At 44.5% G+C, this 14977-nt stretch overlaps 1 protein-coding gene across 1 annotated transcript in view; it reads right to left on the bottom strand.

Annotated features, from left to right (window-relative positions):
* The window catches only part of XRN2 (5'-3' exoribonuclease 2), a 2388435-nt gene that overhangs the window by 978523 nt on the left and 1394935 nt on the right, over nucleotides 1-14977 (bottom strand). Inside the window, exons 18-19 of the mRNA XM_044057168.1 lie at nucleotides 5920-6027; nucleotides 5731-5820 (exon numbers count right to left, since the gene is read on the bottom strand). Coding sequence (XP_043913103.1) covers nucleotides 5731-5820; nucleotides 5920-6027 — 198 coding nt within the window. The remainder of the gene's footprint in view (nucleotides 1-5730; nucleotides 5821-5919; nucleotides 6028-14977) is intronic.

Raw genomic sequence — 14977 nt, 5'->3', positions numbered from 1 at the left:
TCTGTCTCAGTCTTTATCTTTGCATTTTGTCGGAATGTCGGTAGTCTGGTGGCTTATCGAAGCCATTTCTGGATAACTGAACCGAGTACCAAAGTATTAGAAGCGAAAATGAAAAGATGAATAGTACCAGGTTTGAATAAGGCACAAAATCAACAGCGAAGTAAGTCGTGGTCTGGGCCTAGACAAGGAATGCAGTACGAATGAAAATCTTTAAGGTATTTACTTTCCACAAGAAATACAATTGTTAACTTTTACTGACATCGGTTTAGTGCAAGAAAAAGGATCCCCAACGGGGTACTTAGCATAGTTGAAGACTTGAGATCTGAAACTCAAATGAAAATTTCAGGAGTTGGCCGACCAGCACTTGTGAACTGCTTCTGCTTCGGGCACCGCATGGTAAGAAAGACCAATGTAATGGCGTCTGCTGCGTGCTTTAAACCCTTGACTACCTGATGTCATGGTAGAGGAGACTGCAACAGATACAGGACCCAAGTCTTTGATAATCAGGCCGACTGAGGGCTACATGCAAGCAGATAACCCAAATGTGATGACTGCAACAGTGAAACATTAAGAACATCTGAAAGTGAGATAAGCCTGCCAGGAATCTCAGGTATTTCCTGAAGGCAGGCTTTATAGGTATAGAAAGGTAAGCATCCTTAATCTTCACGGTTGCCCTGAAACCCTGTGAAAGGATGAGTAGAAAGAGTAGGTGAGCATCCTGAAACTAGGAACTTTTAGGAAGGGGTTGAGGCGTGAGGTCTAGAATCTGCCTCCATGGCCCTTTTCTGGGTACCAAAAAGATTCTGAAGTAGAATCCTTTTCTTTTTGCTTGTGCAGGAACTGGTTCTATGGTGCCTTGTAGTAGCACGGTTTGCAAAACCTGTTGGAGGAGGGGTAGTTGATGGGAGGAGGCTGTGGTACACCCAGTCTTGATGGAAGAGTGATTCAGGACATGAAGTAGCCTGTCCTGTATGATAGAGCCCATTTGCCTGCAGTAATGAGTGACCACACAAGGAGACAGTGAGACAGACTGACAGAAAGGGGAATGGATGGGGGGGATGAAATTTTGGCAGGTAGTCAGACACTACCTGCCGTATCAAGAAGGGGGGGGGGCTTTGGCTGGAAGAATGAGAAGGCCTAGCCTGAGAAGACTCTCTTTCTTAGGGGGTCTTCCAGACCAGGGAGCTGCAGGCCTGGAGGTTTTCCTGATTAACTGGGTCTGCCAGGTAGTTCCTCTAGAACATGGAAATAGGCGAGGCCAGGATAAGTTTTAGGTCCTGTAATTATTTTCCTTTCTGTTTTAAGGATTTAAATAGGTCAGCCCCTTTTGCACCAAAAAGGGACAAGTGATCCAAAGGTGCATTAAGAAGTTTGGCCCTGAAGTCATCTGGGAGAGGCTGTAGTTGCAGCCATGAGTACCTCCCTTAGTACTGAAGCTGATTCTGCTGACCTGACTGAGGCTTCAGTTGCATCATAACTGCATCTCAAGGAGTGTCTATTCACTTGAGAGATGAGTGATATCAGTGAAGACAAGGCCTTGGCTGCAGTCAAGTATGTTATCTAAATCTTTAGTGGCTTTGTCCAGCACAGCTAAGGAGTATTTGGTCCTATGAGTTTGGCAGTTTGTGGCTCTAAATGAGAGGGTAGCAGAAGTATAAATTTTCTTTCCCAACCTCTCCACAGTCTTGTCTTAAGCAGGGAGGACAGTAGTGGTAGGCAGGAGCTTGGAGGCCTTGTCCTTAGAGATGGATATAGTAGCAGGATCAGCAAGAGGGCACTTGAAGAAATGTCTCCGTCTCAGGGACTTTAGAGTCTGTCTGCTCTACATGGGCTTGGAAGTTGGGAGTCTGGGTTAATGGAGGTTGAGGCAAAAGCATCCAAGAATGCAGGTTGAATAGGAGGGCATGGCAGAAGGACTGGGAGAGTCCATTTGAATAAGGTCACAAAACCTTTTTTGTACATCAGACATATCAGAGGATTGCCACTTAGTGGTTTTTCATTTTATCAATAGTTTCCCCAGGGGAGTAAGATTCAACAGAGCCCTCTTCAGGAGATCCATATCCCAGGGGGGATGAGATCTGGGAGGAGTAAGAGTCGGAGTAACCAGACAATTCTTGTTCAGGCTGATCTATACTCCTTTCTTGGGTTGGAGGTCTGGGACTAAGGAGGGGAGGAGCAGTGGCAGAGGGTTCTGCAGAAGACCTAAAGGCCACAAAGGCATTGAACAAACTGTGGCTGAAGGCCTGCCAATTTGGCATACTTTCAGAGGCTGGAATGGTGCATCTTTCCTTCTTTTTTTCTTTAAAGGACTTGCCGGTGCCTGGCTAGGAATAGGCCTAGGGTCAGGCGTCAGAATGGAGGAGAGGCGGAATCCGATGGGCCCAGAATGAATGGTTTCCACCTGGCATGCAAGGCAGGCGCCGGTAAATCCTCTGTGGAAGTGTTGTCCGCTCAAGACTGTGCTGCTTCCTCAGAGGTACCAGCTTTATATACACCGGTGGATGACGGATCCTCAGTCAAGCTGACATCAGCTATAGAATGAGGTACGGCAGACAGAGGTGCAGCAGACGAAGTAGGCCACAAGGACTTGGTCCTCTTCCTAGGTGGTTCAGAAGGGGCCTCAGGTGCGGCATCTATCCCTAACACTGTTTCAAGCACTGATTCTCTAAATACAAGTGTAAAGCCTGCAAACAGCGGCTTAAGGTCTTGGGGACAAACGATCAGCAAATGACGCAGTTCTCCTGGTCGTGTTCCCGGCCCAGATGAGAGACACTGGTCATGCATGTCTGAGGGGAATTTGCCGACTGCACTTGCCCTTACCGGATGACATTAACAGACTAACAAGGACTGAAAAAATCCCCAACAGGGTACTTAACTGAATCTTTTTTGATATGACAAACATGAGAAGCAGGAGCACTTGGAGTATGACTGGCGGCTGAAAAGTTCTGAGGGCTGGTGCATGCAGATGTCACTTTTATGGCCCCACGTTCCTGCAGCCATGCCAGATGTCCGACATGTCAAGACGGACTGAAAATCTTTGGAAACCTGACTGGACAAACTGGAGAGGAAGAAAGGTAAACCCACAAGTAGAATACTGCAACATCGGAATAGAAGGACATCCACAAAACAATGCTGCAGACTGCGATGGACTTTCTTACAATGATCCTACAAGGCAAGCCATAGAAGATTGCCTGCAATTAAACAGAATTTGATCTGCTTGGGGGGGGTGCATTTTAAGCCTTAATACTGGTTCTTAAACTGAAAAACAACATGGCAACACCACTAGGCAAGAAATTATAAAATGCCTAAATATACATACCTGTATGTAAACACAATTAAGTCCATGCCTCCCTTTCCAAGCAATTAATACAGCTTACCTGCCAAACTGAGCAGGAATGTACGTAGCAATCTTGGCACAAAATGTACAAAAACAGGACACCTTGGAGCAGCACACAAGTCAAGGAGTATAATGAGAGCTGTGCTAATCTATCGAGGTCGCTAAAGACTTAAGGCCTTAAGTATAGAAAGGCCCTAGAGGTATCTTATCAAGAAAATGAACACAGTATGCTCTCATTAATACGTTTGGGGGGGGGGGGGGGGGCATGGATTAAAATGATGGGTCTAAAAAGGGGAGGAGTACAGCAGGAGAATGACTTTTGGATCTTGAAAACATTCCCTTGGAAAATATCTATGCCAGACAGGATTTCCCAGATATAGTGGGCACATGATCAAATGAGACAGCTGTCTACATAAGTACCCATATCTTTCATGATCGCATCTGTCTGAACAGGAGTACCATTTATGAAGTGGTAACAGCTTTTTTATACAATGTTACTATGCCACTCTTCCTCTCTGCATTAACTTGACTACTTTCAGTACACCAAATTTGTACATATTCAAAAGCCCTGGATGGAGCAGTTTAACTATCAGTGGATGAGTGTACAACAGTGCTCAGCTTGCAGCCATCAGCAAATGCAGTCAACCACACTTACTGGACGATGGAGTGGATGTCTGCAAAATAAATGCAAACAGGAAAGGACCCAGCCCTGATCCCTATCGTGCCTCACTAGTTACAACTGCTGACTGGAGATGGTGCCAGCAACTTCCAAAACCTTTGATCTGCTAAGATAGCCAATTAGCAGTTCAGCAGATAAAATCCCTTCTAAACAATGAAAGAAAGGACCTTTAATGAAATGGCAATAACCCTCACAGGACTAGTTTGTGACAAAGCACAGATTAGCCTGTCAAATTGTAGCTTGCCTAAAATGGGAATATAAATGCTCGAAATACTTCAAGAAAATGCTGCACTGTTAGCTCAACTGGAATACCTTGAAACTGTACCTTAACTTTTTGACTCTGTACTGTACTTTAACATGTGCATTGCATTTACTGTAGTTGCTCTACTAATCATTGTGGAGCTTCTCCCCCCAGGCCTCCAATGAAAATGGGATCCAGGCCCAGTCGGACTTTCCTGATAAATGCAAAAATAAATAAAATACCCCTACCAGCAGCATCATAAACCTGGCTTCAAAACATGACACCTCTAATGGACATATAACTGGATATCCACTTCATGGGAAACGTGTGGTTTTGCAGCAGACAAGGAAACAATGCTGTGGGTAAAATCTTGACATGTCCTCGCTGGTAGAGGCTTTGAAAATTAATACATGCAAAGAAAAGCCCTCTACATGGTGTGTGACTGCACAAAGATTCTTGACCAGCAACTCTGGCAAAGGGAACTGAGGGAATGGGGACCTTTGGCTATTATCTCTCTCATTCATCTGTCTTGTGTAATGGTGAACCACAAATGGGGGTGGGCACAAGAGAACCTCTGGAATAGCGGCCTTTGATTAAGTGGACAACAGCAATTAAGGGTACAGACAGGAGCAAATAAGCAGATACTGAAGTCTCTGCATTATTTTTATTATGACAAAGTGGTGGGAAGCAATAAACATAACCACAATCAAAAACTTCTAAACAAAAATGTATACAAGAAATCAAGTCAATATTTTACTACTTTTTTATTTAAAGCAAACCCACTATGCACAACTGTCACTTTTCAAGAGCAATTCGGAAGCACTGTTAACTTGTTCAGTCAGACGGTCAAAAGCAAATGGGACTAATGGAATAAAACACAGGACTTTAAACTAAATCTCGTTAGCAGCCTTAATCCTCTGTGCTACATTGCAGACAGACTTAATTCCTGAAGTAATCGGTCAGGAAAAAAATGTGCAGAAGAAGCTATGCTAGTCACTTTCACTGGAGGTCAATCAACTTCATGGGAAGCCCATGAGTGGAGAAGTAACACGTGGACATCTCCAAACCTTCCGAAGAGGTTTACAAAAACTTCAGGAATGCTGCAATCAGTGATAGGAGACATCCCAGTAACAAGGGCCTGCTAACAATACCTTGAAGTTAAAAACTAATTCAAGGGCTGCAATCCATTGCTTACACAAGGCATAACATTCAGATTTCTACAGTATGGCACGAAAAGCAAAAATCCTTCAAAAGTGACTTAATATAGATATTAACATAACCAAAGAATATAAATTCCATCAGTGGAAGAGGCAATTTGACTTTCATTAAGCTTAAATGGTACAAAAACAAAAATGATTACATTTAACAACTACATATAAAAGTTAAACAATTAAAAAAGCATTAAACGTGGTGAGGTTCGAGATGCAGTCTACAGGTCAAGCTTTTAAAGTTTGGTTACATTTCATAACCTACCGGGTCAGACATCAGTTTCCTCCATGTTTCGGGTAGGAAATTGCCACTTGCAGCTGGAAATACTCCCATCAGCTGTTCCAGGGGCTTGAACTGGAAGAAAAGACAAGACTATTAGCAATGGGGAAAAAATTAGTTACATCTGCTTAATTCATCATTTTTATGCAACGAATGATTCACTGTCTTTCTTACCGGCTGTGTGCCCTTCTCAAACTCTGTAGGCAAATCGGCAATGCCAACAAAATCGGAGGCAAATGGAGCATAGTGGAATGGAAAATACCACTTCCATGAAGCACAACCCTGTTAAAAAAATGAGAGGATTAATGATGACTTCCAAATATTTACAAAAGAAACACCATAATATTGGCAAGTCGTGCTTTAACATTTATATAAATAGGAATAACATTGAAGAAAGAGAGGAAAAACTATCTAGTAATGTCAATACTACAAATTTGTTATTTTGCATACATTTTATTTCTTTTACTCAACAAGTAATACACTGAAAGTGCATAACAAACAAATTAAGAGATGCAAAATTAGAAAAATGTCTTAAAATGAATGACATTTATACAAGGCCATTAATTACACAAGGCTGGAATTCTAAATCCTCCCCCACCATGGACATTTCCTTTCCAACTTTTATTATCTTGAGTCTACTACAAGAGAAAAAAGGATGCATAAAAATATCACATTAATGGCTCTGCCTAATAGCAGCATCTGCACAACGGAGTAGTATCTTACCTTGCATATTTCAACAGTGTATGCAAGAAATGCAATTTCCAATACAGAAATATTGATCTAAAAATGGTTAGGAATGCTAACACCTTTTAGATTTCTATGAAATAAACTACAACCATTGCAACAAATGCTCAGCTCCAAAACTTGTATGTAAACAATCCCAACAGCAAACTGAGTCAACACACAGCTAAACGTGCACGGTTAATTAATAAAAATGGTCTTATCCAAAATCATTTACGTAGCTTAGGTCCAGAATGGGAAAGAGGTCTTTGTTTTCTTTGGCAACAAAAAGAAGTGAAGTAAAATCCTAACCTGGGCTGCTCTGGTAAGACCTCCTGGATGGCTCTTTTTTGAAGGGGGGATGGGGCGAGAGAGACAGAGAACCTCTAGAATAGCGACCTTTGGATGATTAAGTGGACATCTGGCAAAGGGAACTGAGGGAATGAGGACCTTTGGCTATTATCTATCATTCATCTGTCTCGTGTGATAGTGAACCGCAAATAAGGTAGAGGGATGCATGCCCCCCAACTGCCTCCAGACTGGAGGAGTCAAATAAACCTTCAAGAAGTCTGAGGTTAACTCAGGGAAAGATCCCCGGAATCCCTGGCTTTGTGGATCCCCTTGGTCCTAGGCCTGCATTCACGGAAGTGACCATTGCCATGACACCTGTCAGAAAAGGAATCAATAATGGTGACAAAACCAGAAAGATCGAGCCATTGTTTTGGTTCCTATAAAAGGTGATCTGAGGTGACTAACTTCACTCCAAGAAGAAAAGTACAGTTGTGTACAATTACCATAAATGTAGATGTTAGAGTGTATTCATTGTTGCAGTCATAACATTTGGGTTATCCCTGCCAGGGTAGCCCTCGGCCGGCCCGAATACCAAAGGCTTAGTATTTCTGCGTCAGTTGCTGTCTCTTCAGTACTCATGTCAGGTCATCAGTAGTGTAAAGTAAGGCAGCCAACAGCATTACATCCCTTTTTCTTGCCCTGTCAGGAGCCCCCAAGTGGAAGCCAGGATATGGAAGAAGAACCCCACCTGTAGAAAGTAAATACCAAAAAGTTCCTTGTAAGAGAAGAAAGGGAAAAAAGAGGGAGGTGGAGGGAGGGAAACCAGGAGTGCAACAGTGAACACACTAACATTCCATTTATGGTAAGTGTACACAACTGTACTACGTTCTTCGTGTTTCACTGTTGCAGTCACCACATTCGGGTTGATTCCCAAAGCTGAGGAAAAGGGTGGAGGCAGTCAAGGAGACTAGGTGCTGGCTAGGATGCCCTGCAAGACTGCAGTGGCAAAGCCTGCCCTGGATTTGGAAAAGATAGGCAGGTGGTAATGCTTGGTGAAAGTGTGAACAGATGTCCAGGTGACTGTCTCCAGGATGTCCCTGGTGGGGACTTCTCGGAGGAAAGCTGCAGAGGTTGAGGCTGCTCTGGTAGAGTGAGTCCTGACCCCATTAGGGGGAGGTTTCCCATGTTGTTTGCAACATAAATGGATGCAGTATGCTATCCATTTGGAAAAAAGTTTGTTTGCAGATGACTTTGTCCTCTGCCCCTGCAGCAAAGCTGACCAGTAATTGATCAGACTTTTTGAATGATTTAGTCCTGTCTAGATAGAATCTGAGCTGTCTGTGCACATCTAGAGAGTGCAGGATCCTTTCCCTCCTTGTTTTGTGGGTTAGGGAAAAAGGTGGGCAAATAAATGGATTGGTTGAGAGCCACACTGGACACCGAGCATAAAGGATGGGCTAGTCCTGAGGGACACCCTGTCAGCATGGAAGACTATGAAGAGCTCTACAGCCATGGGTGCGTGTAGCTAGGACACTTCTGGCTGAAGTGCAGGCCAGAAGTAAAGCGGTCTTCCAGGAGAGAAATTTTAACTCTGCTGAAAATGCTGGTTCAAGGGGGGGCACAGTGAGCTTTTCCAACACAAAGTTTAGGTCTCAAGCAGTAGGTGCTCTTCTGGTTGGCCTCACGTCGCTAGGCCCTCTTAGGAATTGTCTGATCAGACGGTGAGAGAAAAGGTGCTCAGTGTGGAAATGAGCAGATATAGCATAGGTGTGAATTTTTAAGTAAAAGGATAAACCACTGTGTAGCAGGTCAGCTAGGTAATCCAGGATAAGAGGTAGGGAGGGGTGTGCCGTATTGGCTCCGTTAGCCTGAATCCATGTGCAGAACCTTTTCCATTTCTCAGCATAAGACTTTCTAGTTCTAGGGCGTCTAGCCTCACGTAACACATCTAGAACCTGTTTAATGAGGTTGGCAGATTGATCAGTGGTCAGGGAATAAACCAGACTGCAAAACTGAAGGACTGCAACTGGGGATGCATGAACTCTCCTTCCCTCTGGGTCAGGAGGGTTCGAGTCTGAGGGAGATGCCATGGTGTCAGTGGGGACAGGCTGCACAGCAGTGGGTAACAGTGCTGGCGAGGCCAGTCTGGAGCAATCAGAATTATAAATTTATGTACTTACCATAACGTTTCATGTGAGTTGTTCATCTCGCCTTCATTCTTACAAATGGGTTCAGAGCCGATCCCTCGGCTCAGACTCTGCCGCTTTCACAAAGGAGGTTTTCGAGTATCCCATGATGCTCTCTGTCTCACCTCGGATCTAGTTTGCTGATCCCAACATATACAACATAAGAAAACATGAAGATTACTCCAGCCAGAGTAAGAAATCCTATACAAAGACGTACCAGACCCCAAATCTCTTACTCGTTCTTCGAGAAGCCTGGAGGGGGTAGGTGGGAGGGAAAGTAAGAATGAAGGCGAGATTAACAACTCACATGGAACGTTATGCTAAGCACATAACTTATGTGAAGTTGTTCAATCTCGCCATTCATTCTTACAAATGAGTAGCACCCCAAGCACCATTCATCCTGGGTGGCTCACGGCTGTATATTCTTGAGAACAGTTAAACCAAAGGAAGCCCTGTCCATGGAAGCCTTATCTACTTTGTAATGTGCAATGAAGGTATGTGGTTTTGACCAAGCGGCAGCTGCACATACTGTGTCTAACGGCAGTCTAGCCAGTAAGCTGAAGAGGTAGAAACAGACCTTGTGGAATGCACCTTCACGTTATGTTCTAACAGTTGATTCACGGAAGAATATGTGAATTTTATACAGTCAGTCAACTATTTGGAAAGAGTTACTTTTGAAACCGGTAGCCCTTTCTTGGTATCAGAAAGAGAAAAAGCTCTGATTTTCTAAATTCTTTGGTTCTATCCAAATAAAATCGGAGTTGTCTGTGAACAAAGTTTCTGCAACATATACTCCAACCTGCTGGAATGGTTACTGAAGAAAGTTGGGAGTTCAATAGTTTGATTTAAATTAGCTTCCGAACATACCTTTGGAAGGAAGGGTTAGGCCAGAGTGACACACTGTCAGGGTGAAAAATCAAGTATGGGGGTTTAACAAATAAGGCCTGAAGTTCAGACACCCTACGTGCTGATGTAATGGCCACCAAAAAAAATGGTTTTCCAAGACAGGAATTTTAGTTGGCAGGAAGATGCAAGCTCAAATAAGGGAAGAATACTAGATGGAACAAAATTTAGGTTCCAGGGTGTGAACGGTTGTCTAACTGGGGGGTCTGAAATGTATGGTTACTTTAAAGAAGGCTCTACATAACCTGGGAGACATAAGATTAGAACCTTCCGATCAGAGGTGAAAATTTGAAAATCAGCCAATTGAACAAGTATGGCAGCTGCCGCAGCACCTTCATTAAAGAGCTTAGTGAAGAACTCTAATATGCAAGCAATTGGGGCGACGTACGGGTCAATATCATTCTGAGAAGCCCAGAAAGCAAACCGCTTCCACTTGCTGGCGTATAACTTTCGGGTTGAAACTGTGAGGATACAAGGATATGCTGCACCACCGAGGCAAGATTGTAGGACCTGGCTATGTTGGAAATCAGAGCAGCCAAGCTGTCAATTTGAGGGAGTGAAGGATGAAGAGCCCCTGACGAATGTGTCAGCAGATCTGGAACTGGGTCCAGAATCCAAGGCTCCTCTAGTTGGTAGAGTCGAAAGAAGGGGAACAAAACCTTTCTAAGCCAATAAGGGGCTATAAGAATTACAGTTCTCCCCAAGTCTTTGGCTTTCTGCAGAAAATTTGGACTCTGGGGAATGGGTGGAAATGCATATAGAAGTCCCAGGGGTCAAACATGTAAGAGAAGCTCTTGGGTTTTCCCCTGATGGGGGATTCAGGGCAAAGTAGCTTCTGCATTTGGCATTCATGGGGGATGCAAACAGGTCACAGCAAGGCTGGCCCCATCTGTGGAAAATCATCTCCGCTACGTTATCTTTGAGGGACCACTCATGCGGCATCAGAATGGCTCTGCTTAGTTTGTCCGCTATAGTGTTGGATTTCCTCGGGATGTGCGTTGCTATCAGAAAACGCCCAGTGGATACAGCCCACTACCAGTCTCTTAGGGCATCTCGACACAGGGTATAAGACTTGCTTCCCCCTTGCTTGATATACCAAACTACTGACACGTTGTCTGGTCTGAAAAGCAATCGTTCCCAGAGGAAGAGTCTTGGAAGTACTGCAGCATCAAAAGTACTGCTCACATCTCCAGGACATTGATGTGCAATTCTGCATTTGCCTCTGACCAAGTGCCTTGGGCTATTCTTCCCTGAAAAAGCCCCCCACCCTATCAAGGAAGCATCCATGGTCACCATGGCTGATGGGGGAAGAACAAATGGGCGACCTACTGTTGCATGGTGGCTGGTTAACCACCAATGTAGATCCCTTTTGCATGAATCTGTAAAGATCAGGAATGACATCGGAAGTTATTGATAAGACCACTGGGTGAAGAGTAACCACTGAAGTATTCTTATGGGCATACGCCCTAAAGGAACTGCTATGAGAGTTGCTGCCATAGTACCTAGCAGTTTTAAATCTTGAGAAGCTGGTACTTTGTTGTGTGCCAGAACATCTGATGCCTGTTGCTGAAGTGCGACTATTCTTTCCAGGGGCAGTTTTACCATGGCGGTGGTGGTGTCTAAATCTGCTCAGATAAAGGAAATACGCTGAAATGGTGACAACGCAGACTTGTCAAAATTTATAGTAATAAGTGGGAACACAGATTTAGAGTGAGGTCCCTGGATTGAAACAGTTGATGCCTGCTGGTGGCATGAAGAGCCAGTCATCCAGGTACGGAAACACTGAATCCTAGACTCCTCAGGTGAGCCATACCCACTGCCATGCACTTGGTAAACACTCTGGGGGGCTGTAGCGAGACCAAAGGCCAGTGTTTGGAACGGATGAGGACTGGCTCTCAGCCAGAAATGCAGGTGATCTCTGGATGGTCTGGCCTTTTTGATATGATAGTACGCATCCTTGATATCTACAGAGCACATCCAATTGCCCGTTCCTAGAAAAGTACAGTTTTGTACCTACCACAAATGTAGATGTTCGAGTGCTAATACAGCTGCAGTAATCACAGATGGGTTTTCAGCCGTCAGGCGGTCCCTCGGTCGGCCGAATTCCAAAGTCTTGGTCCGGCGTCGGTTGTCGTCGCTTACTCTTCTGACGTCAGGAAGGTCAGAGTATATAAGACACAGCCGACGCCATGTTCTTCAGTCTTTCTTGCCCCAGATGTCAGGTGCCCCCAAAAAGGAAGGCAATACATAAGTAAAGCTTATCCACATATGCAAGAAATGCAATGTAATGCAAAATCAGTGTAAGCAAGCAAATAAAACATAGCAGGATAACCCAGTCAGGAGGTATGAAGAGGTTGTTAGGCCCCATGCCCTTACCAAGAGGGGAAGGAGGGAGGGAAACCTGTACTGCAGCTGTATTAGCACTCTAACATCTACATTTATGGAAGGTACAAAACTGTACTATGTTCATCGTGCATACAGCTGCAGTAATCACAGATGGGTAGTCCCCCAAAGCTATGCATAGGGTGGTAGGTACTAGGAGGAACTGGGTTGAGCCAGAATACCCTGCAAAACAGCAGTGGCAAAGCCTGCTCTTGTTCTGGAATATAAGGGCAGGTGGTAGTGTTTTGTGAAGGTATGTACAGAACTCCAAGTGGCTGCCTCCAAAATATCCTTAGTAGGCACACCTCTGAGGAAGGCTGTAGAGGTGGCTGTGGCCCTGGGAGTGAGATCTGATACCAGTAGGGACAGATTTCCCATGATGGGAGTAACAAAATCATATGCAGTGGCCAATCCACTTGGAAATGGTCTGTTTGGTAACTGGTTTCCCTTGAGCCCCTACGGCATAGGACACAAAGTTGTTCTGATTTCCTGAAGGACTTTGTTCTGTCCAAATAGTAACGTAGCTGCCTATGGATGTCTAAAGAGTGAAGCAGCCTTTCCCCTTTGTTTTGAGGGTTAGGATAAAAGGTAGGAAGGTGTATGGCTTGGTTTAAGGCTACCCTGGATACCACTTTTGGCATAAAAGACGGGTTGGTACGAAGGGAAACCCTATCCTGATGGAAGATGAGGAAGGGCTGCACCGCCATGAGGGCCTGTAGTTCAGAAACCCTATGAGCTGAAGTGATGGCCAGAAGGAAAGCTGTTTTCCAGGACAAATATTGCAGATCTGTTGAAGCAGCAGGTTCAAAGGGAGGCAATGTTAATTTTTCTAGTATGTAATTAAGGTCCCTGGCTGGTATTGGTTGCTTCCTTGGAGGTCTTACATTCTTAGCCCCTCTGAGGAACTGCCGTAAGAGTGGGTGAGAGAATAAAGGAGGATCCGTGTTGAATTCTGCAGAAATGGCTGAGGCGTGTATTTTAATTGAAGAAAATGAAAGTCCACTGCTCAGCAGTTCAGCTAGGTACTGTAAAACCTGAGGCAAGTTCAATTTTCTAGGGTCCTGTCCTCTTTTCTCATTCCAACAGCAAAACCGCTTCCATTTTGCGGAGTAAGCTTTTCTAGTAGATGGTCTTCTGACTTCCAAAATGACATCCTGCACCTCCTTGGAGAGTAGAGTCTGATGTGGTGTTAAGGAATTTTCCATGCAGCGAGGTTGAGTGTTTTCAGCTGACTGTGAAGGGTTTTGTAGCTGTTCTGCGTCAGCAGAAGAGGTATTAGAGGCAGGGACCAGGGAGGAGTATGTGTTAGGCTCCTCAGGAGTGGATACCAGTGTTGCCTTGGCCAGTCTGGAGCAATCAGTATCCTCGGTTTGTCTGTTCTTGCTTTCAAAAGCACCTTGGGTAGAAGAGGCAGAGGTGGGAATGCATAAACTGTCCATGTTGTCCAACTGAATGAAAGGGCGTCCACTTTCCATGCCTTTGGATGGAAGGTCCTTGAACAAAACTTTTTCAATTGATGGTTCCTGTGGGAGGCAAAAAGATCTATGTCTGGCCTCCCCCACGCTTGGATTACCTCCGTAAACACCTGTGGATGTAGCTTCCATTCGTGTGGATCTGTCATATTCCTGCTCAGAGTGTCTGCCAGTGTGTTTTCCATTCCTGGCAAGTACTGTGCTTGAAGTTCGATTTGTCTTTCCAGAGCCAAGTTGCAAAGAGTCATGGCTAGTCTGCACAAGGGGTATGAGTGAGTTCCTCCTTGTTTGTTTATGTACCACATTACTGTGGTGGTGTCTGTTCTTATGAGTAATTGTCCTGGATGCAGGAAGTCCTTGAAAGCTGTAATTGAATTTATTACTGCTAGCATTTCTTTTTGATTGATGTGAAGGTGCTTTTCCTTTTGGGACCATCTGCCCTGAATGCACCTGTCCTTCATGTGCGCCCCCCAGGCGTAATCTCAGGCGTCTGTGGTTATGACTTGTTTTGCTTGAGGCTTGCAGAATGGAAGGCCTGTGTTTACTTGACATGCTTGGGCCCACCATAGGAATTCCTTTTGCAGACATGGAATTATTGGAATAATTGCTTCCAAGCTGTGACTGTGATGAGACCATAGATTTTTTAGGTACCATTGAAGTTTCCTCATATGCAGCTTTGCACACGGGATTAGAAGAATGCAAGATGCCATGTATCCCAGAGCCTGCAGGATTTTCCTTGCAGTAAGCCTGGTACTTTTTGCTAGTGTTTTGAAGTACTGAGATAATTGCCCTTGTTTTTCTGGCGTAAGGTATGCCATCTAGGTGTTTGTGTCCAAGCTGGCACCCAGGAAGGTTATTTTCTGAGATGGTGTTAGCCTCGATTTCTCCTTGTTGATGGTGCATCCCAGAGAAAGCAGTAACCGTATCACATATGCCAGATGTTCCAGTAGTATATGTTTGCTGTCCGCTTGGATCTGGCAGTCGTCCAGATAAGGGTAGATTTGTATCCCTTGAAGTCTGCAATAGGCAATCACTGATGCCAGGCACTTTGTAAATACTCTGGGTGCAGTAAATAAGCCAAAGGGCAATGCAGAGAATTGATAGTGGATTGAACCTGCAAGAAATCTGAGGTATCTTCTGCAGCTTTGTCTGATTGGGACATGCAGGTATGCCTCCTTGAGGTCCAATGTTACCAGCCAAAACTCCTTGCCCAGCATGGGAAGAAGTTGCTGTAATGTGAGCATCCTGAATTTTGGTACAAGTAGAAAGGATGGATAA

This window comes from Protopterus annectens, chromosome 1.part2 (assembly GCF_019279795.1).
Source record: "Protopterus annectens isolate FY-2018-M chromosome 1.part2, PAN1.0, whole genome shotgun sequence".
Lineage (NCBI taxonomy): Eukaryota > Metazoa > Chordata > Ceratodontiformes > Protopteridae > Protopterus > Protopterus annectens.
Note: the sequence above shows the minus strand (reverse complement) of the source record. Positions and strands in the feature narration are given on the sequence as shown.